The sequence below is a fragment of the Nipponia nippon genome, unplaced genomic scaffold, assembly GCF_047370975.1.
Source record: "Nipponia nippon isolate SJK-2023a ecotype South Korea unplaced genomic scaffold, ASM4737097v1 scaffold_85, whole genome shotgun sequence".
Lineage (NCBI taxonomy): Eukaryota > Metazoa > Chordata > Aves > Pelecaniformes > Threskiornithidae > Nipponia > Nipponia nippon.
The window spans coordinates 113,839-137,080 of NW_028262408.1; the positions used below are offsets into that span (position 1 = coordinate 113,839).

Consider the following 23,242-nt stretch of genomic DNA (forward strand, 5'->3'; position numbering starts at 1 on the left):
CTTTCCCCCCAGCCAAAAGCAGTAGTGGTATTGCTATGGCTGAAAGAAAACAGGGTGGGAAGGAAAGGTTAATGGTTTTGGTAGTCTCCTCTGCTTGAGCATGTCTTATAGCCAGTGTGGGGAAGGGGAAGACAGAAAACCCATCTACTGCTGTCCAGACAGGGATTTTTGTTTTGTAATATTTGCTTTGCCAAAAAAGAAAAAAAAAAAAAAAGGATCCCTTGAGCACTGTTGAAATCATGGTCTCACTGCTAGGCTAAAGCTAGATGGAAACCTGTAATGTTGTACGATGGGCATCTCGGGAGCTGCAACACATGAGTAGATAATAGGGTGACTTCGGTCCATTCCTGAAGATACTTGGTGTTGCATGGGTGGAGGGACCAAGCCTACCTTGGCAACACAGCCTGGAGAGGGCTTGGATAAGGGCACCTACTTGCCAGCACCCACCTGGCTGCTGCTCTGCCTTTGTGTCCTCTTTCTGCTGGTCTCAGTGACCTGCAGGAGAGGGACAAGACGGCCATATGCTGTTGTTCTGGCAAGGCATGTCAAGGCTTGTGGTAGATCAATAACAAGACTTCAGTGATTTTTACAAAGCCCTTTATTTTTTTTTCTTAAGGCTTACAAAAAGTGTTACTCAAAACGAAAAATGTTTAAAACTTTACATATGTACAATATGAGAAATAAATTATGTTTTAAGTCATATAAAAACCACAATATACAAATAGAGCTTTGAAACCACTCTAAGTATGGCATGGTGACAAGTCACAGATACTTACCAAAGGCTTCAGTTATTTACGCCTTTGCATAAAACCATGGGAAAAAAAAAAATCTCCAAATGTGCTCGCTTTGGTTGGATTGAAGCTCTAAAAGAACCTAGAGAATTGCAGGCCTCAGAAGGAGTTGCTAAGTCTTCAGAACTCAGTGCACCATTGGCAACACCATTTTTTGAGATTGCCTTTCTGCATGCCAAAAGTTCAAGAGTTGTTACACCAAGTCTCTTTCCAAAAATAAAATTAAAAAAAAAAAATCTAGTTCACCTCTGACAAGGCCCACTCTGCTGTAGCAAACAAGACAGCTGTAGGGAGACTGTCAAACTCGGAGCAAAGCCAAGTTCATCTGGCACCAGGGAATCCAACGGGATGTTGTGGCAATGAGGGTAGGATGTCGTCTGTTTGGCTCAGTTAAATACTTTGCACAAAAATAAGGTCTTAATTATGCACTGGTACTACAACAGCATCTAAACAGAGGCAAACGCATTCTCAGTAGTTAAAAGGACTGGTGCAAAACTCTCCTGAAGCAGTACGGTTCATTACCTTCCTCCTCCCCTACAGTCAGTAGAAGGGCAGCTGCCATTTGCCTCTTACAAAGACATCAACACATAGGAGCGGACAGTCTTGCTGCCGACACTGCCTGAGGAGCAAGGAGCAGCTGCCAACGCCATCACCTGCCATCTACACTGTGCTTTGCCCTAGGTACAGGGAGGACGGAGTACTACCTTCTTCTAAGGTAATATATAGAGATTTCAGTATCAGCCAGACACAGAGTGCATTATTTTTAAGGCAAGCAAAGGACAACGTGAAGTTAAGTGGCATTGTGCTTATTCCCACCCCTCCCCTGAACAACCCTACACACTTGACCTGTGCTGGTCTCGTCTTACCACAGCCCATAGTGCTATCGGACCCACGGTAACTCCTACGCTAGATGCTAATTTGTTCTTGGCAGCTCTGTCACCAGCGGTCTGATGGGCAGTTAGCGTGGTTATCTTCTCAACTCCACTGGCAGGCAGACCAGAAGATCATTGCTGAGGTCTACATCTGTGAAGATCTCATCTGTAGTTCTGGTTAATGGGAGCAGGCAGGAAATGCAGCGTATAACAGGTCAAGGTAAAGTTAAATGCACAAACCAGGCTCCGGGGGAAGGGAGAATGGAGTTTTAGTTATTCTAGGTCTAGGACCACAGTCCATCAATTGCTCCTCAGTTTCTTGCATCTGACCTAAGATGTTTTGTCCCGAAAAGCTAGTTGCTTTAAGCGCTACCAAGCCAGATTTGTGCCAGAGCATTTTTCCACCTATGTGGTCTTCATGCATCTAGGTTGCTCAGTTGTGAGTCTTTAGAGGAGTCTTCAGAGCAAATTTGAGACAGATCTGGGAAAAGCAGAGAGGGAAAAAAATACCTAGTTAAACGTAGAAGTTAGGAGGGGTAATAAATAATTCCTAAGAACCTCTAGGACACTAAGAACAGGTTTAGACAGTACAGGTTGGTATTTCATTCTGTCAAAGCAGCACTTTGCCCATTAGCTACTCAGTGAGAGCCTGGAGCAGACGTTATGCATGGAAGTAGGCTGCAAACAGAAATTACAGGTCTTGATGCTAGACTCTGCCTGTTCAGATCCATTCAGGGTGGACAGACATTTGCTGACTCAATCTCCAAGTAGGGAACTATAATCTTCCAGTGACTTGGCAGGAATGGAGAGCTGAACAGCAAGTAATTGCTCGTGATCTCTGGGAGGAAGGATCATTTCCTAGAAACCATAGTGCTTTGGAGCTCGGATCTGCTCCTCTGCCTCGTGCAAAAGCTGTTTACTCCACGAGTAAAGCAGGAAGGGCACATCTGCCAGCAATTCTGTTTTATGGGGGTTACAGAGTAGCATATCAAAGCAACCTTTTATTGTACCTGCAGGAATATTTACTTGATCTTTCAAGCCTTGCGGCAGAGCAACAAGTTTTTGCACAGGGGTTTCATTCACAGAATTGTTTGCTGCTGTATGTAGCACAGCTTGCTAGTTTCTGCCAAGCCTGGAACGGTACCAGCTCGCGTTTCTGAGCTGAGCTGTGCCGCCCAAGAGGGCTGCGCAAAGCACGACTTCCACAGGGCTTTGCTAGCCCTAACAAGCACTTTGTCTCCGGATTAGAAGTGAGAAAGCTGTAAGTTTACAAATCGAAATTTAAGAGAGGCCAGAAGGTTGGGCTTCATCTGAAGGAGACTATCATTCAGTCAAATGAACAGGGATTCATTCAAAACATGACTAGAGGCAGTCTGAAGCAATCAAGCTGTCACTGCTGGGACCAGACTTACTGGAAGTCATGCTCTGAGGACTGATCCTAGGTGTCTGGAAAGTCCCTGAGAGGTTACCCAGGGCTGAGATGCTCTGGCAACGGCTGAGTTTGCACTCTCCTGAACCAGAAGAGATTAGCCGAGCCGGAGATGAAGCAGGAGGAGTCAGTACTGTAACACCATGGCAAGTCCTCAGCTGTGTCTTGCCCATGTAGTTGAGCCCAAACTTGATTAAGAGATTTCTTGGCAGCTTAAGATCTTCTACCAGGCTGAAACAGTCTTTGAGGCAATCCCCTGCACTCCCAGGTTTCCTCTGTTTTACAGGGCAGTTAACAGATGCCTCTAATTAGCTCTCCACTATTGCAAGGATCTTGGGCGTTTGTAGCACCTCATTTTTAGCATCTACCACAACAGCAAGCAGACAGGTTCTTTAGGCCCAGGGATTGTGTTACACCAATCTGGTAGTAAGCATGTAAAGGTACGAGATGATAAACCAAGATCAGAAGTGAGGATAATATCACCTAGTTAGTGATAGTCAAGGCATACATGAAAATTAAGTCTAATAGCTGGGAATCTTGGGCTAGAGTTTATTAGCTTTTTTTGAAAGAAAAAGAGGTTCCAGGAGCCTAAACAACAACAAAAGAAACCTGGCTCCACTCATCCCAGCACAGCCACATGCATCAGACAGGATTTCTCTTAGCTGATTTTCCCTACCTTTTTTGCCATTCCTCTGTGCACTTCACAAACCAGAGCTCTTTACCAGGAGTTATACTGGTCAGGTGGGAATCCTCCACACAAAAGGCAAACCTAGGAGGAGGAATCAGAAGTCAAGAGAAGGTACCTGTTGTCTCCATGATTAACAAATAACATGTAATATGGATTGCAGCTAATTCTAGGACAAATCGCTTGATTTGACATCCTTCCTGTGGAGCATCTTGATACACCGTTAGCGTATTGAATGGCTGTTTTATTTCCTACTTTAATATTTTATTTGGGGATCTTTGCTTCTGCTACCCCTATGTTTCACAGACTGTAGAAACTCGGATGCAGAATACCTTACAGATGATAGGTGATGCTTATTTAAAGCTCTGAGAAGGGTGGGAAAATTGTCAACATCAACTGCTGTTCTTTGACAGATACGGGCTACCTTCAGAACAACATTAACACAAGATTTGGGAGTGCAGTGCTACATGCTTGGCAGCTTTACTTCTGGTTGGTTGCTCAGGTAGCTTTCCAATTACAGAGATCTCAGAAGGAGCAATATAGTGCTTAAGGAGTTGGTGTCACCATGTTACCGGTTGCAGTTTTAGGTCTAGCTTGTTGAGCCAAATCAGCATATTATGCATGTAAATAATAGCCATGCCCATCTATGTTTCAGTATTTTTGGCATTGTCAGTACTTTAACCCTTCAGGTATGATCTAAACCATCTTGAAGTAGGCTAATTTAGTCCCCAAGGGCAGGCAAGACAGTGTCACAGTATCTAAATAAAGCAAAAGAACATCTCAGATCTGATCTGCAGTGACTAATTTTGCTTAAAGCCTAGGTTGCAACCTCCTGCTGGCAAGTAACCCACTCTCCTACACTATGAGCGAGCATTAGCTGGTAACACCAAAGAGGAAAGACAGTTCAAGGTACCAGCTAAGTTCAAAACCCCAACTTGCCTTGCTAGATTCTGAATATTTCCCCTTTTGATTGAAGTTTTGATGTCAGTTCACATGCAGTCTAGCACAATTATTACCTTTGTTGCGTTTCCCCAGATTTCACACGTATACGTCTGATATGCAGTTCCTGGGCAGACTTCACAGGCCGATACCAGTAGCTCCTCAGCTCTTTCCACAGATCGTACCATGACTGAGATGTTCCCTGCCAGGTGAGCTTTATTTTTAGAAGTTCACCCATGTCCTTTTCAGTATAGACCAGGAAAGTGTTAGTAGCATTTAGGCCAATTTGATCGAGCCTGAAAGACAAGCAGAGACTCAACATTTCTTTCTTATGGAAGCATGCCAGATGCTCATTCATTCCACGCAAGAAGTTAAACAGAGCCCTTTGCAGCTTATCAAGTGCTCCACATTCAGCTGTCACCAGTTAATTACTGATTACACTAAACAAAGTGAGCTTGGATAGCTGGTTCAATACCATGCATCGTGTATTTGGCTGAGCCATCCTTCCATAGCTTAGACATGAATTTCATGCTTTGTATCTCTTCTGGGAGAGGCTGAAGAAGGTCAACAATGCCTCCAGAGATATGTGTGCTTTCAGACTATATCCAAATGGTAGAGGGAAAAAGCAAAACAAAGTACTTGAACAATGAGCCACGAAGGCTAGAGGACTGGGCACATCGAATTGCTTTCTCAGCAATAAATTATAATTAAGTTACTGGATGAAAAGTTTTTTGAATGGTGATAAAGTGAGGCTGCTAGGCTCAGGTGCAATGCTAGTGTTACCAGAGGAAAACGAGTAATGCCACCTTGCCTAGTCCCCGTGGCCTTCTTACCTAGAGCAAGCACAACAGACCAGCTTAACTTACATTTCTAAAGAGAGGGGTTCAGAGTCTCCACTGGTGCCATGAAGAGTGACAGAGAAAGTGGGGTCAGCCTCTCCCAAGCTGTTGTAGCTGAAGACATGCATCTTCATCTGATAATGGTAGACTGGAGAGAAACAAGGAGAGCATAGATAGAACCAAGTTTGTTGAGAGAGAGCATTGCTCAGCATCGCTCTTTGTGAAATAGTGTTGGCTGGCAAAGGATAGACCCTGTATTTATTGAGACATCATTGATCACTTTTTCCTGCCCTTACTGGGTACAAAGTTGACATTTACACAACAACAACAGCAGGTCCGCTCTAGGGAGGGCTCCCCAAACCTTGCACTGCTCTAAGGCTGGGGTGGTCTTGCAAGTATGACACATGTAAGCTGTAGTCCTGCTCAAAAGGCAGAGTGTCCTTATGGCCTGAGCCCTGTTGACTTGACGTGGAGGAAGGAGCATAATAATGCCACAGAACAGCAATACAGCCAGGTAACAGCAAAAGACTAAAGCCTGGCGCTGCGCTGCTTTGAGGTGATGCTACTCTTCTGCCTCTACATCTTTCCCAACATTGACTTTGGGAGTCCACTCCTAGAGTTGAGTTTATGCTCTTTTTAAGAGGGAAAGTATACCTTTGAACGGCATGTCAGCTCTTGTTTTTAAGTACATCTTGCTGTTTCTTTTGTTCCGAGTCTTCCTGGCATTGTAGCCGATGCCGTTGCAGCGGTTCTTCCGGCAGCTCAGGCAGATGCCCTTCTTGAAGCGACTGGAATCGGTACATTGAAATGCGAAGCTTTGTTTATCTTGGTTCACAAGGGAGTCCACGAAGAGGTGCACAGACCGCTCGTGTTCACATTTAACAACTTCACCAATTGCTAGAGAAGCAGAGTTGCAAGGGATACATTTTGTTTAAGCATTTGTCACTCCAGCAGCTGATAAGGTACAGTGAGCTATACCTTTTTATAGCCCAGTATGAATTGAGCATGGCCAAACTCGAGCATTTTTCAAACACTAGCAATTCAAGAGGTTAGTGCAAGACACTTGAAGAGGACTTGTCACTTAGTGTCTACCATGAAAAGAGATTTAAAGAGGATTCTAGACCTGGCATAAGAAGACCATAGTTTATGATCAGGTGTTAAAGTGAGAACATACTACTTCAGGATTAAAAGCAGGTCTAGTTTCTAGCAACTATCTTGAGTAGCACAGGCAGTTTAGAAGGAAAAAATAATTTTCTCTGCTCTTGTAAATCAGATCATCCCCCAGCATCAACCCAAGCCTATTTGTGAGGAGTCTACGCTGACCAGAGGCAAAATAAGTAATGAGAACTTACTCCCATAGGCAATTGCTCCCAAGACATCACTTAATCCACAGCCAGGCTGGAAGTCTCCCCCATTGGGGTAGATGTCAACATGGCCTACAGGCATCTGGATCCCAATGCTAACACCTAGTGTTTCCCTTGTGTAGGTGTGTAGGACATCCACAAAGTTAGCATCATCAGGGGAGAGGCGCTTGCTAGGGTCCACTCCTTCAAACATAGGGCCAGCCGGATCCAAGCCTGGTGTTAGAGACGGTACGCAAGATGCCAGGTAAGAAACTGGGTTATTTCATACAGAATATAGCCAGGAGCCTGCTGCTAGCAGTCCTCCTAACGAGGTGCTACACAGACAGTCCCTGCCTCATTGCAGATACTGTCCCCCAAGATCTCTTCACCATGGGCTCACTGAAGGAACAAATGAAGACGTCCCATACCACTTCTGGTGCAATACAGCCCAGTAGCAGCACCAGTTTGCTCTACAGCGATGGCTTCAGATTGCCTGTTGGAAGCAATGAGTCTTTGCTAGGTCACAGCGAAGAGGTACTTCAAGAGGGAGGAGATGACTGAACACCAGAAGAGGTCTAGCACCCCACAGAGACTGTTGGTAGCCAAAGCTGCCTTGGCGACGTTTAGTCTATTTTCAGACTGGGTATAGGGAGGGACTATACAAGTTTAAGCAGCAGCCAGGTAATTCCTGAATCTGAAAGCCCATGATGGGTTTGGGACTTTCTGTTAACCTCTGAGCCTCACCCACAACCTGAAGCTGTGCTCCTGAGCCATTACCCAACTTGACTGTTAGGTGATTTTCCTGCTTAACTAAATACAGATATTTATTGCGAGGCTCTGAGGAATTCTCACTGCCAGTGTCACATTTAAACACTTAATACGACCCCTTGTACTGTGCCGTAAGTTCTCACGTGTTGAAATCAGCTTTCCTCTGGAGTCGGAAGCACTCTCTTCAAGATATTTTCAGAATGAGGGGTTGGTTGGTTTGTTTTGGTTTTTGGGTTTTTTTTGACCAAACATCCCATGGGACAAACTGCGCCCAATAGCTCTCACTTCCATTAGTTTATGAGCTATAATTACAAAACCAGTAGCATGCAGAGGCTTAGGATTTGCATAATAAGAGCTTGAGCTGGACTTGTTTTGAACCCACATTTAACTTCAAATATACTCAAGATCAGGTTGTCCTCTGAAAGGTTTTTCAGTGAATGTCTCCCACATTTGGGGTTCAAAATTAAGATACTTCTTCATGTCAAGAGACCCCTACTCCCCACTGCCACCACAGGTAGGAAACTTGTCATTTTTGACTAACCAAACCCAAAACAACATTGCAGCCACACAGGAAACGAGCCTCTTTCGGGAAACTCACTGCTGCTAAGGAAAGTGCCACTTAAAAAGCCACTTGCCTGTAATTCTGCCTATTGTCCCATGGACATGGTTACCGGCAAAGCCGGCAACGTGGGCGCCCAGGCTGTACCCGATCAGGTGGACATTCTCAAGCTGGAAGAGTGGGTTCTCCTGCAAGGAAAAAAAAAAAAAAAAAAAAAAAAAAAATTTGCCCCCCTGTCTTTCAGGGCACCTGGCACCGCTCCTATCTGCAGGACTCTAAAGTCCAATTCTAAGAACAGATGGGAAGGAGGGGGCAGACAAGCATGCTTTGTTCTTTATTTTGTCAAGACAAGTAAAAGTTGCATGGTTTGGATGGCACTTGTGGTGTGCCCCCAGTTTCTAACCTCAATTATGATCATCTTCGTTTAAGCAGCATCTGGAGCAGCCTTCCCCCAGGGAGCTGCCAGCAGACCTCAGTACTGGCCACGGGCTCAAGTGCCAAGCGTAGCACCATGGGCCTTTTCCTTCTCCTTTTCCACCCTCTTGCCAAGCCAGCACTGCCTTTGAATGCCCAACTCCTGAGCTCACGTTGCTCAGACAGGACTCTTAAATTCGAATTCCGCTTCAACATCGCCGATCTGAGCACGCTGCAAAGCAGCATCTCCCGGGAAAGCTTGTGCAAGGGCTGAGCGCAGCACCTTAGCGATGAGCCATCGCCCCACCAAGCCTCGGGGTTTGGATTACACCAGAGCCTTCCCCACTCGTGAGCACTGGAGCCGGTGTATTCTCCATCCCCTTGTGCAACAGTCCCTCACGGAGCATTACAACAGAGACCGTTCTTAACTCGCGTTACCTGTAACCAGTCAAGCAGCCTGGCTATGCTTTTTCCAACGATCTGTGTGTTGTTCACAGCATCGGTATAGAGCTGGTGGGCAAGCGAAAGCCAATCCACCACGACCACGTTGGCATCTTTCTCTCTTTCCTGAAGAGCAGATACCAAGCTGCCCAGCCAGGTTTCGAACATGCCACTCATCTAGAAAGAGATTCAGGTGGTAGTTTCCAGCTCACAGGACCCATATTACACAGTTAAAAGTTATTCATATATCATTTACATATTCTGCTCCAGCTGTATGCTCCTCTGCAAACCCCACTACTTCTCAGCACTGCGCTAATGGTGTAAGAAAAACAGGTTTTGAGAGACTCTGGATGTAATTAGCCACTTTGCCTTTTACAGCAGGAGGGAGAGGCATTTGTTCCATGCCACCTTATCGCTCTTCTTCTCAAGAGTTTCAGAAATTCTGATGGATTGTACAATAATTTTCCAGTCCTGCCACCACCGTTTGCAGGTAGAGTTGATAAGGGCCCTAGTGCCACACACTCGGCCACATCAAAAGCAGCATGGGAAAACTTGATAAAGTCTGCCTGCCCTCGCTTTATTGAGGAGACCACGTAGCAGAAGTCAAGACTGAGGACACACAGTTAAGATTACAGAAAGTCTAACACGTGTGTCAAGCCACGTGATTATAGTATAGTGGTCAGTTAGTTGGATTTTAGGGAAAATCTCAAGGTCCTTTTACCACGTTCATGTTATACAGACATGAAGCGACCTTGGGGAGTTGTGAATGAGTTGAGCGATTTCACGGAGTTGTTAAGTATGACCCACATCACTTTGCTGCAGAGACCTCAGGTGCAGCTACTAAGAGGCTGAGGTGCTCAAAACATGAAAAGTTGTCCCAAATACCACATATTCTAGGGACTGTCACGCACAGATCGTTTCCAGGGCGTTTTGCTCTCTTAAGTGGAGAGACCGAACACCAAGCATCGCGGAAGATCCTCCGTACTTACTGTCCAGCCGTGAATGATGAAGAAGGTCTTCGCTGTCACGTTGAACTTGCAGTCCTCCAGACACTTTTGCTGGCCGATGGTCAGCGTGCAGCCGTCCTCTTCGGTGTCCGGCGAGGAGCGGAGGTTGAACTTCACCTGCGGCTTCGGTGCCGGCAGAGGGTCCCGCCTGTCCTCCAGCAGCTCGGCGATGGTGGCATCTGCAAACCAGCGGAGGAGGAAGGGTCAGCAAAGCGCCTCGGGGCTTCGGCCTCCCCTGGGAGAGGGGAACCCTGCTCCGCGCACCCCGCCGCGCCCCGCGTGGGACCGCGCTCACCCACCTCCCGCCAGCACGGCGGCCTCCGCCACCCGCGGAGCGCCTCCCGCCGCCACGCAACAGGTCACGCCGGTGCACAGCAGGAGGACGAGGCTTCGCATCGCTCGGAAGGAAGGACGGACGGGACGGACGGACGGACGGACGGGCGGGCGGCTGGCCGCGGCTGTGCGGGCCGGCGGCGCGCGGCGGGGCCCTTTAAGGGGCAGCGCGGGGCGGTGCTCGCCGCCCGATGGGGGAGGCCCGCAGCGCCTCGCCCATTGGTGACGCTCTCCCTGACATCGCCGAGAGCTTGAATGGAAGGGCCACGCGCCGGCGGGGGCGGGGCGTGGGGCTCACGCGTGGGAGCGGCCCCGCGGGAGCGCTCGGCGTGGGGAGCCCCGGGGGGGGGAACCCGCGGGGTGGTCACGGGTGCGGGAGGCCGCCGCGGTGGTGACGCGTGGGTCGACAACGCGGCGGGCGAACCCAGAGCTACGTCCCCGAGGGGCAGCCCCCACGCCTGAGCCCCACGCTTTTCTCGGGTGCGTTTCTCGGGGCGTTCCTCGGGGGGGTAAAGTGGCAGCGGGACGCGGCAGAGGGCCGGGCGGGCTGGCAGCGCTCCCCGCCCCCCCCCCCCCGCTGCATCCACCGACCCGGGGCCAGCGTGGGTCTGCCGTGTTCGGCTCCACCCGTGGGAACCCCCCCCTTTGCCACTTGGGGTGCTCTGGACCTAATGGGCGCAAGGTGCTTCCCCAAGGGCGTCACCATTGGCTTCTGCAGCCACGTTAGCGATGCTGTAAATAGTTTTGAACCCCCTGTTGTGAAAAACTAATTTATTCCTACTTTTTTATTGCCTAAATTTTTACCAATTACTGATCCATAAGAAGAGACTTCATTTTATTCTGCTGCTGCTGCTGTCTCGCCACGTGTGGTGCAAGGAGAGGAGGTGATGCTCCAGGACACGTGGCTTTCCCGATCTCTTTTTCTTCCCCATGGCTCCTTCCCTTTCCCTCCAGACTCGCAGCAGAAAGCAGGGAGGAGACAGCAGGGTCCTTGGCGTTTAAAAATGGCAGGGGAAAAGGCAGGAAAAGGGTGCAGGCAAGCGATGGGCAGAGATGAGGAAGAAAAGATGAGAGGCCTAAAACCAGTCAACAGCAAAGGAAATAATGGGAAATCAGGCCCGGGCATTGCTTTAGCCCTCACTAGTAGATATTGATGGAGACAATTAATCTGACTTTCCAGCAGTGCTGAGTTTGTACCCTGCACCCCTACGAGCCCTGCTCAACCCAGCCGCCTCCTGACTCCATGTGGGCTGGCAGCTGGACGAGATGATTGTTTTCAGTCCCTTCCAACTGAAATATTCTATTCTATTCTATTCTATTCTATTCTATTCTATTCTATTCTATTCTATTCTATTCTATTCTATTCTATTGGATTCGATTCGATTCGATTCGATTCGATTCGATTCTACTCTACTCTACTCTACTCTACTCTACTCCTGTTCTGTTCTGTTCTGTTCTGTTCTGTTCTGTTCTGTTCTGTTCCGTTCCATTCCATTCTGTTCCATTCCATTCCATTACAAAAACCTTTTTTCTCATAGCTCTCGTACACGCAGCAGGTTGTGCCTGGGGACTGCGGCTCTTCTCCTCGGGGACTGTTCCCAGAACCTCTCCATTTCTGACCCTGCAGAATGCATACGTGCTCTGGGAGCTATTCGAGCACCTCCTGTTTCAGGAGGCTGGAGATGACGCTCACTGCTTCTCCCCAGGGAGCGTGGGTTTGAGCGGAGTGTCCTGGGGACACAGCGTCTCCCGCAGCTGTGTGGTCCCTCTCAAAGAGCAGCATCCTGACAGCAGTGGCCTAAAAAAAGGACAAAGGCTTCTCAGCTGCTAGCCCACGACAGGACTTACTCCTGCAAGAAATGAATCAGCTAAGCCTCATCACCAAACACTTCATCGTTTTAAAAAATTCCTGGTGACAACAAAACCCTTCCAGACCATCGGTCACTGCAACATCTCATTCTTCCTCCTGTGCCTTTGCACTCAGCTGTTGCCTTTTGCAGTTGTAAAGCTGTGAGGGGTGGGGACGTGTCCTCCTTTTGTCTGTGCAACGGCCAGGCGCTGGAGGTGGTGTCCTGCTCTTCGCCTCTGCCTTCCAAGAATGACTGTAGCAGTAAGAACAGCTTAGCAACGGCAAGGAAGAAGCGCATCAAAATAATTCCTGGCTGCTTCGGCCAAAATGTGATGATCATCTGGGCAGATGCTCAGGAACTGTTGTGATGGGCATCGTATCAATGCAGAGATTGCGGCTCTGCACTGACCTCTCTGTAACCCTGATGGTCTGAGGAGAAGGTGGCTCCCACCCAGAGCTGCTTGGAAAATAACAGTTCATTAAGCCCAATAATTTTAAGGAGAAATTCCTAGTTTTGGTTTGTTTTTCACTGGGAAAGATTTCATGGCTCCCAGATGGAATTTCTGGATATTGTAATAAGTCACAAATAATAAACCAGGGTAAATAATCCACCTTAAATGAGCTGGAAGCTCAATATATACAGCACTTTTCGGGTGTTGGAGGCTTTGCCCCAGCAGCTGGTGTGAGCGGGGCAATGCCCGGGAGATAGTGGCTGTTCTTGGACGCGTCTTTCTGGCTCTCTTATTCACTCCATCCCCACTGTGATTTCCTAAAGATCTCAGATCAGTCCAAAAGCAGAACAAGAATGTTTTTGAGATCATGAGTATTTTTATAGGAAATAGAGAAACGTCCCACTCAGCTGCAGTCACAAGCTCTGTGCAGGTGGGTTCTGGGTGGCCGAGGCTGGCTTCTTCTTCATCACCAAACGTGGTGAGTCAGAGCAAAGCCATGAGACGTGGAGGTAGAAGGGACATGTGAGGAGTTAAGCTTCTTTCTTAGGAGCATAAAGCTAAAATCAGTATGATACGCAAATTAATATGCCAAAATATTTAAAGGTCTAGAATCTGCTGGTGATCTTGGGGAAGGATTAGACAGGTTTTTCAGCAGCAGCATTTAATTTGAGAGGTTTCTGTGTCCGTGCATCCAGCAATGAGACCCTTTCAATGCTGGTTCCATATGAGTGGAACATCTCAGACCTGGATTATGGTCAGTGTCTTCTGCAGATGCTTGGCATCTCTGATAGAAACAGACTATCGCCATCCTGCGCAAGGAAACTGAAATCAGGAACCTTTTGCAAAATAATTTTCTTTCATGCTTCTACTTCCCTGTCTTTAAAATTAGCATACTGACACCTCCTTTCCTTGCAGAAATCACAGTAAGAAGTATGGATGAACTGCACCATCAAAGAGCTCAGCATTAAGGGAAAAGGGAAGATCCTTCAGCATCGCACCACCTCTTTAAAGACCTCCAGAGGCAGAGTAATTCTGGTGTGAGCCACTCTGGAGATCACAAGGAAAAGAGACAGCAGCCTTGTGCATGAACAGCACTGCCGACATTGCATCCCCCGTTCTCCCAGGGATGACCCACCGTGGAAACAGCAGCAGAGACAGTGTTTTGCTGCCCAGGACAGGGTACCACCACCTTGGTGAGGGGCTGCAGGAGGGATTTGCACAGTACTCCTGCGGCTAAGATAGCATCCCGTTGCATTCACATCGCTACGAAGGTAAAACTGGAGCACTTGGCTCAAGTGAGCCCTACTGATGGGGAAAAATTGTGGCTCTTGGGTTCGTGGGGTGCTTGTTACTGAAAGCAACAGCACAACAAGAGTCAAAGATGCTCCTATTAAGGACTGCTCATTTGCACAAGCTAAAGATTGATTTAATTGCTTTAGGACAGATATTTAGTGTCTGGGAGTGATTATCGCTATTCTGCAAATTTTAAATTCCACATTTAGACACCTGAGAGCGTTTTGCACACCCTCCATTCTTCCTGCCTGCTTTTTCTCTATTTTCATTCATTTTCTCCAACGAAAGAGGGAGTAGGATTTGCAGGAGAGGAGGAGGAGGGGAGGGAAAGGAATTGTTCTCTTCTTTTTTTTTTTTTTAAAGTTATAAAACAGGGGTTTTTTTCAATTATAAAACACAGCTCAGGCAGTAGAATTTAATGGGATTGGTATTAGTTTCCCTCTTGGCTCCTTCTGCCTAATTTGTTTTTGAGATGCTGGGGGAGGAGTGGGTAGGGACGGGGCTGGAGAACAAACCGAGAGAGGGAAGGGCTGCTCAGACAGCAGCAACCACAGGGTGCACCGAGCTGGGGCGAAGGCCCTGGGAGGACCCACGTATCAGATGGGCATGCAGAGCTGCCTGCACCCCAAAGGGTCTGCGGTGCTGGAGAGGTGAAATAACATCCCGGGTTAATCCTTGCATCACCCTGTGCCTGCTCAGCCCAGCACCTCTTGGTTTGTCATCATCCCATCACGCCACCAATTATTTTATACTTAGTGCTTACTGCAGAGGCGGGAGATATTACTTACTTGGCACAGTTGGCACAGTTTCTGCTCTGGATATTTTTGTTCTGTAAGCATTAAACTGGGGTGAAAACAGGCCGTGGTGTCTTTTTTCGCAGCCATTCCTTACCCCACAAAGTCTCTCCTTCCCTCCTCACCCTTTCAAATACAGCCCCTCTAGGAACATGCTTTATAGGACCGATATTCATATCCCTCGATAGGTTTGCTTGCTTACAGAAGAGGCTAATCTCCATCAGGTTATGAAGTCAGCTCACATGCTTCAGTGGCATTACCCACTCTTGATGTCCCCGTTCGATTCCCATTGAGCTCGCTTTGTTGGAGGTAACCCCCTCTCCTACTTCTTCTAAGCTGATTTCTTAGGCCACATCATTCAAGTCCCACATCCCCATGGTATTTAGATGTAGTAAAAATGACGGGGGGGGGGGGGGGAGAATAAATGGCAGCCAGTGAGGCAACTAAACTGTCTGACTATTAATGGTCCTGTTAGTTGCAAATTTACTTTACCACAAAGCCCCCAGCATGTAATCCTTAGATGAATGCCTTTGATTGTGAGGGAATATTTACAGCCGACCCTGCCAGCAGTCTGCAAACCTGCAATGGGCCTCCTGTCCCACATTAAATCCGCTGGCATCTGTTCCTGGGTTCTTATCAAGCACATGCTCTGTTGGTGCAGTGTTTGGGCTGTAGCGCTTGCAGATACAGTGGGCCTCGAAGAATAAATCCCCGCATTCCTGCGAAATACTAATTCTTGTGAACGTTGTCACAGAGGGAGGAACGTTACAGTTTGTACCTGCCTCCGGGCATCGCCATCCGCAGGGAGGTTTCCAGAAGGCTTTGATCCCTGCCAGCTGCCCCCTCCTCGCGGCAGGTCCCCGGTCCTGCCGCTGGACCACCCTTCACCAAGGACAAACTTCTTCACCTCTCTGTGTTGTGCTGTTTTTCCCAGGCATGCCTGAGTGACATGAAGTGATCTTTATGATGTTTTTTAATCTCTTTTCACCGCTCCCCGTGGCTTGCATTAGTCCCCAGGTTGCTCTGATTGAGCGTGTTGTTCTTGCAGAGACCCTCAGGTGATCTTATGCCATCTCCAGCCACAGCAGAGCTTGGCAGGAGCACAGGCTGAAAGCCAGCGAGAGCCCGGTGTGTCCTGATGCCTATTCCCTGTGTCCAAACGGGCAAGCGTAATTCAGCGGCTTGTCATTCCCAGCACGTCCCGTGGTACGTGAGATGGATCCAGACCACTTGGCTGCTTTGTGTCGGACAGAAGACCCAGTGGTGGGTGGTGGGCCTGCTCCATCCACTCTGCAGACAAGGATGTCTTTAGGTCTGTGCCGAGGAATGACGTATATTTTCTCTCTTCTTACGCCTTTACCTAAAGCCCACGCTTTTCCATCCCAGCTGTATGAATGCTGAGCATGTTTGGGCTTGAACACGGACTTGGAGCCAAGCCCACTGGCAGTGCAGAGGTGTCGTGGGTGGCCAGGGGGATATTTGCTTCTGCTCCTTTCCGAGGTCCTGTTTTGGTGGGGGATTGGAGAAATGTCTCAGAAGTTTGTGATCACTTGACCCTTCAGATGGTAGATGGTGAACCCCCAGCGCTTCTGCCTTAGCTCTCCTGCATCCAGCGAAGGAAAAAGATTAAAAATAAAAACAGTACTAATACTGATCCCCTGCCTTTTTTGTAAGTGGAGCCTGGAGCTGCTAGAGAGTCCGGAGAGGAGTTTGGGGGACGGTTGTTTGGTTTAGGGATTCCTTTAGAGTGCACATCCTTATCCACGTGCTTTTTCTTCAAATCTGCAGGAATATTTGGCCCATGTCTGGAGTGGATGTGGTAGCACCATCAGTGAGAGGTACTTGACACTCAGCCGGGCTGCAGCTCGGGAGGAGACCGTAAGAACTGGCAGAGCAGGCAGCGGCTCTCCTGCCTGCTTAGAGGGGTCTGTCAGACCAGGGCACAGCTCTGCCTTTGGGCTCATTTCTGGTAATTAGCAGCTAAAAGATCTTGCAAGTTGGCATTTTGGTAGAGTACTTAGAAAGCTGATAGCTCCTCCTTCTCCAAAAACTTCCCAGACTAAACCCCAAACCAGCCATCTAGAGCTTCATTTTCAGCACTCCTAAATCCACTTTAAATTTATCTCAGTGGCACTCAGGCTTTCAAAACTGATCCTGTAAACCTGGACGGACACCGAAACAAGGGAACTCTGAGCATGCCACTCACCTTCCCAGTGCCTACAGGAAAGAAAAGGAGTTATTTACTAGAATCAGTTAATTTGTTACTTACTTTAGCAAAGCACTATAAAAGCATATGATGTTAGTTCTCACCATTATTGCTGATTTGCACCCGAGCTTTACTGTGATTCACATTAAAGGGGAATGGTATTTTAAACGACAAACATAGACTTTATGCACTATCTTCTGGTCTTCAGGAAAAGTGTGACAAACAGTTTGGGGCACAGAAATAGGCAGCACGTGATGGTGCTCTGTATCATCGAGGAAGGCATCATTTGTTCGCCAGCACCCTGTTTTTTTCATTTACCCTCTCCTTTGAACCTTTCGCCTTCTCACATCCGAGCAGGGTGTAGCGCTGGGATCTGCCTGAGACAGGGAAAAGCCTTGAGCCATCCTTGGAAATATGTGGAGCTTCCTGCTGTCGTCAGATGTTGGTTTTATTTACAGCAACAATATTATTAATTTCATTTTTCACCAGCTTGCGCATTGTACTTTGAGAACCCATCAGTTATCCCACCCCTGAATCCAGCCTCATTCCTCAGTGTGTCAATGACAAGGACATCTATCTCATGCTGTTACAGCGTGTGCAATACAAAGATGGGAAAGAATGAGATGTCCCTGAGGATGCTGGTCCCCCACCGGACTCTGCTTCACCCTCTGGCCATTTATTCCTAATTGCCTGATGTCTCTCATTTATTGTGTTTGTTGAGTGTGTAGATCTTATTAGGAAGAATCAGTGGGTCTGTAATTAATTAAGAAAAGCTTGGGGCATTTCTTAGTACTTTATACTCATGTTCCTGCCTGTGATGTACAGACATTGCCGATATTCATCACAGGAACTCCGAGTCCAAGGGCAGACAGGCAGACAGACTAAGGTCAGGGCACAGGAAAAACAAGAGGGCTTCTCTGTACAGGTCAGTTATATCCCGGGCTGCATCCCCCGCAGTGTGGGCCGCGGGGCGAGGGAGGGGATTCTGCCCCTCTGCTCCGCTCTGGGGAGACCCCCCTGGAGCCCTGCATCCAGCTCGGGGGTCCTCAGCACGGGAAGGACAGGGAGCTGTTGGAGCAGGGCCAGAGGAGGCCACCGAAATGCTCTGAGGGTGGCACAGCTCTGCTATGAGGACAGGCTGAGAGAGCTGGGGGTGTTCAGCCTGGAGAGGAGGAGGCTGCGGGGAGACCTGATTGCAGCCTTGCAGTGCTTAAAGGGGGCTTAGAAGAAAGATGGGGACAGACTTTTTAGCAGGGCCTGTAGTGATAGGACAAGGGGGGATGGTTTTAAACTAAAAGAGGGGAGATTCAGACTGGATATAAGGAAGAAATTGTATACGATGAATGGGTGGTGAGATGCTGGCCCAGGTTGCCCAGAGAGGTGGTAGATGCCCCATCCCTGGAAACCTTCAAGGCCAGGCTGGACGGGGCTCTGAGCAACCTGATCTGGTTGAAGATGTCCCTGCCCATGGCAGGGGGTTGGACTGGATGGCCTTGAAAGGTCCCTTCCCACCCAAACCATGCTGTGATTCTATTCGATGATTCTATGATCTGCTTCGCAGAGCAAGGCTGATATTTTCTAAGCAGAGCAGGACGTAGGAGATGTGAGCACAGACCTGCAGGGCGGGGAGGACAGGGAAGCAGTGGCAGCAGACTTGCCCAGCCTGGGGTATGGGCGCAGGACTCGTCCCGCTACCCACCTCCCTGTGCATAATGCTCCTTCCTTGCATTGGGAACGCAACTCCGCCGCCTCTGCCTCCCATCCCGTGCCCGTGCAGTCGGCGTCGCGTCCCCGCACGCTGCAGGTCCAGCACCTGAGTTGCAGGGTGGCCGATGGCCGTGGGATGGGGTGGGAGCTGGAGGTGTGCTACCTAGCGGGGTCCTGCGTTCAGCAGATGCCTGCCGCAGCCTTGCCCGGCGGTCCCTACCCATCATATGACGTTCCTGAGCACTGGCATGTGACTGGGCCATGCCCGCAGGGATATTTTTGGTTTCATTAACGAAAAGCACATTTAAAGCACTACATCTCAGTTATGAGCTAGACAGGTCAGAGCAAACCTAAGTCCAGGATTTAATTTATCCCAAATAGTGTTTATGATCAGGCACTTACATGATGTCTTTACTTACTGCCTTATTCGCTAAGGCGATTGGCTCGTCCATTGCTGGCAATTAAAGCCATGAACGAGCAGTCATAGACCTGCGCAACCTGCGTAAATGGTTTCCTGGCAAGAAATACACTGAATAAACACAAACTTCAGCTACAGGGTTATTTAATCACACAGGAAATTTATTTTACCGGTGATTCCCTCCTAGCTGGGCGTGCAGGGGGTGGATGATCCCATTGCTGTAGCATAATATGCCAAAAAATCTTGAGTATTGAGACAACCTCACCAATTGCTGTGGGTTTTTTTGTTTTGACCATGCTCCTGGCTGGCTGGTCACCAGCAGCGCAGGGAAGGTGCTGTACCTGCTGCGTCACGCTTCAGCCGTGGTGACGGTAAGGACAGATAGGCAGCTGTCATGACGTGGAGCTCCCTTGGCCGTTTCCTCATCCCTGGACTGCGCACAGCATATACACAACACAAATAAATAGGTTGTGTAGCTAACCTTTTCTTGTAAAGAACTGCCTGTGTTTTAGGAGGACTCACAGGGAATCAAAAGCATTCCAGTTGTTCACATGTTTTAAGGGATACACTTAGGATGATTTATATATGTACTCCTATATACAGATATATACACATGAATATATATATATATATATAAAAATAACTTTATTATATATCTGCTTTTGCCCCCCCCATGGAAGCATCTCTTCTTAGAAATCACAGGAAGGAATATACAACATAACTGAGCTCTTCAAGTGACCAAGACAGAATTACTGACACAGAGCAAAACTCCTGCAGTGTCTCATCCTGATGACGATGGTCAGCCCATCTTCTGGAGCTGCATTTTGTCCGTTCCCAGGCCCACAGATCTTGCACCTGGGTCAGCAGATTTTAGGACACAGTTGTGGAGAGTGGCTTGGCTGGAGAACTCACCTACCACGTGTCCAAATATCGGTGTTTTGCTGACCGTGGGAGGAAAAGGCAAATAATGGGAGTGAGGTGTGCCTCTGGAGGAGCCACGCATCTGGCTGAGGAAGAGCAGGAGTGTGTAGGCTGGTCAGGAGAGGGGAGTTCAGGGAAAGAAGGTGCAGGCAGCTGCCTGAAGGCTGGAAAGCTTCAGTGTTTCCAGCATTCAAGCTGGTTTCAATTTAAAATGGTTTTGTCTTCAAGATTTTCTGCTTAACCATTAGGACAAGCAACCCATTTGTATGTAATTTTGTGAATGACAGTTAATATCCCCACATAACCCTTGGGTTGCAAAAACTGGGCCTGTAAGATAAATGCCAAGAAATCTACAAAAAGTCTGAGGAATTGGCTTCTTTTCCTGTGCAAAAAACAGGTCAAACCCCCTCCTGTAGCACAGCAGATATGGAGTGTGTTTTAGTGAGCCAGAGTTAAGCTTGGCCAGTCATCAGCCCCAATGGATCTGTCTGTCACGAGGATTTTAGCACAGACCCTCCTGTTGCTCCACCTGCCCGTCTGTTAGAAATTACTGTCTGAAGGCAAGCGGGGGGGGTCCTACGGGTGGAATTGAGCTCTCTTTTTGGTTCCAGACCTGCCATGAAACCATAACCCCGGCCAGTCTTGGAGCTCACCTCTCCCTCTGGTCAGGAGGGATGGTGGCTATCAAGGGCGTTGACTGATTGTCACTTTTGGCTTGGCAATTCCAGTAGGACTGATAAGGCCGCTTGTTTATTCACACCTAAATCCACAAAAGGACTTATGTGATATAACATTTCTGTACCCACATGCTGGGCTTTTCCATGGCAGGTTAACGGGTGCAGCCCCCTTCCAGCCCCAGGAGCACGTCCAGAGGAGAGGTGTGAAGCCAACGCATTGCCAGCTGCTCGGCAGAAAGCCTGCAGCAGGAAGGGTGGGAACATCTTCGCTGCAGAACAGCCTCTAGCCTCCTGGTTAGGATGCAGCTTTGAAACCTCCCAAGGGAAAGAACTGGAAAGTGGGTCTCCCATGTCCTGGGAGTGCGCTGTGGCCACCTCACCGCTGGGTTAAGACGGGCACTATCCATTTCTGCAGGTTTCTACCTCAGGAGATGGTAGAAACCTTTGCTGCCCTTGTGATGAGCCCTTCCCGGGAGGATGCTGCCAGCAGGACCTTCCAAAGCACAAAGCAGAGGAACGATTCAGGTCTGAACACAGTTGGATCCTTGCTTTCAGTGCCTGCTGAGAGAGTGAGGTCTTCTGGGGCATGCACAGCACAATCACCAGGGCTGGGTGGTCTGGACAGGGGAGCTAAGAGGGACGGCACCAGGGGAGTTTAAGGTAAAATCCCATGGAGTTGAGATTCCAATGGGCAGCTGCCTCCTACACAGGAGTTTTCAGTGCCTAAATTTTCTGCTTAGGATCCAAAAGCTCTTTTCGAGTCAGCTCATGCAAGCTAAATATCCAAGGCAGCTGGTGCACTGGGGGAATAATCTGGGTAAACCTCAGCAAGGGCACATGCTCAGCTGCCTCAGCCCCGATCTCAGCACCAGATATGTGCTAGGCTGCCTCTGAGAGCAGTTGTTAACCTCCCAACAAAGATGAAAACATGCATCTCATTTCCTGACACCATCCGCAGAAGCTCCTACCTCTACCCTGCCACCACTGCAAGCCCTCAGCAGCTGATCATAAACAGTTTCACGTGTTGGGGAAATGAAAACGTAAGTAACGGAAACCGTGCCCTGTTTGTTTTGGATTCGATGGACGAGCACAACGACCGTGTGATAATTCCCACCATGTGTCACCTACTTACGTTTCACCTCTCTTTTCCAGCTTTCTCCAAATGTCTTGTTGCTTCTGTGCTCTGCGGCTTAGCAGAAGCTGCGTGTAGAGGTGCTGCCCACGGAAAGGCCGGTTTCCTCCACCAGCAGTACACAGAGGCAGGTGCAGAGGGACTTTGTTTATAAAAAGAAGAAACAGTATTTTTCCGCATCCCAGCAGGTTCCCCTGCTTTGAGATCGGTGCTTAGAAGTTACTTGGAGACTTTGCAGAAAGCTTCTCCTTGAAAGCAAAGTAAAAGGCACCTTTTAAGGCAGGTAAATGGAGAGCTGCAGGCAAAATTACAGCTCGACAGTTTCCAGCCATGTAAATATTTGTGATAGTTCAAATAGTTTCCTCTTTCCATCTGGGTGAAATCCTAGCTTCAAAGCTTTGGGGTTTTTTAATGCTAAACAAGAGATCCAAAAATAGCCTCCTGGTCAGGGCACTGACACGGGCAGCGAGTTCTTGCTGTGCTCCGCTTGTTTCTAAACGCAGGGTTGAAGGCAGACTCTCTGGTGCCGGGGAGGTGCCGGGACACCAGGCTGCTCGCAAAGATGTTTGTTTATTTATTTTTTTTTCCTCCCCACTCTGTCACACTTTTCTCGATGAGCCTTTTGCTGCCACCGGGTACCACTTTCAGGAAACGTTTCAGTTTTGTTGAAGAGCTGCTTTGTCAAATTTCCCAGGCGGTTCTAGCTGCAAACGCAGCCTAAGATAGGAAAGAAAAAAAAATATCTTTTATTTTAACAAGTCTTTGATTTTTTTTTTTTTTTTTTAAATAACGGTGCAATAAACACCAGTTGCAATTCGCAGAGATGAACCTCTCCGGTCCCATCTCGGACAGCTCTGCCGTGCGCTGTGCTCCTCTCTGCTCGCATCCTCAACCGCCATCTAGCTGCGGCCCTCGGCCTTGCTCCCCGCGCTCGCCCCGGCCGGCTCCTGCTCTGCCAGCACCGCTGGCCCCGAGCCGAGGGTTAATAAAACCCCGCCGTGGCTCCAGCGTCAGCCTTTCCCGAAGAGAAGAGGTCTCTTCCCCGGAGAGCAGGGCCTCTGCCGGGGTTAATCCCTCAGGGCGGCGGGCCCGGCGCCATTTTGCGGGGTCCGGCTTGGGGCTGCGGGGAGCCCCCGCACAGGTGCGTGTCTGCGCAGCCCCGCCCACAGACACGAGGAGGCTGGCTGGTGCACACGCACGTTTTATGGTTTTACCTTCACACCTCAGGCTGACAGGCGCGGCTGAGCCGCCCTGACCGCCCCTTCGCCCGCCGCCCCTTTGCCGACGGTCCCTCCGGCGCCCTTCGCCCCGCTCTCGGCCCGGCACCTCCGCGACGCTCCCTGGCGGAAATCCCGCCCGCGCTCTCGCGAGAG

At 48.8% G+C, this 23,242-nt stretch overlaps 1 protein-coding gene across 8 annotated transcripts; it reads right to left on the bottom strand.

The window, feature by feature from the left end:
• Positions 1-582: 582 nt before the first annotated feature.
• LOC104014203 (endothelial lipase) lies at positions 583-23,241 on the bottom strand. Of its 8 annotated transcripts, none has more exons than XM_087742831.1 (12): positions 23,084-23,223; positions 21,870-22,586; positions 15,388-17,025; positions 10,070-10,266; positions 9,078-9,257; positions 8,302-8,413; positions 6,908-7,132; positions 6,210-6,452; positions 5,583-5,703; positions 4,794-5,012; positions 3,769-3,861; positions 583-2,144 (listed from the first exon to the last, which is right to left on the bottom strand). In XM_087742831.1, exons 3-12 carry the CDS (start codon positions 15,452-15,454, stop codon positions 2,123-2,125), a joined length of 1,479 nt encoding a protein of 492 aa, XP_087598957.1. In that variant the 5' UTR covers positions 15,455-17,025; positions 21,870-22,586; positions 23,084-23,223; the 3' UTR covers positions 583-2,122. The 8 variants fall into 8 exon arrangements, 6 of the variants coding, with proteins under 6 accessions (XP_087598957.1, XP_087598959.1, XP_087598961.1 ...); XM_087742833.1 differs by having other exon boundaries at positions 22,675-23,093; XM_087742835.1 differs by lacking the exon at positions 15,388-17,025.
• Between the last annotated feature and the right edge of the window lies 1 nt (position 23,242).

Bases quoted from the DNA above. Each gene is read 5' to 3' on its own strand.
- LOC104014203 (XM_087742830.1), bottom strand. From the start codon at position 10,483: ATGCGAAGCCTCGTCCTCCTGCTGTGCACCGGCGTGACCTGTTGCGTG. The intron at 9,258-10,069 runs GTAAGTACGGAG...ATCTCTTTCTAG, and splicing joins TCATCATTCACGGCTGGACA to ATGAGTGGCATGTTCGAAAC. The intron at 6,453-6,907 runs GTAAGTTCTCAT...CTGCTTCTCTAG, and splicing joins GGGAGCAATTGCCTATGGGA to CAATTGGTGAAGTTGTTAAA.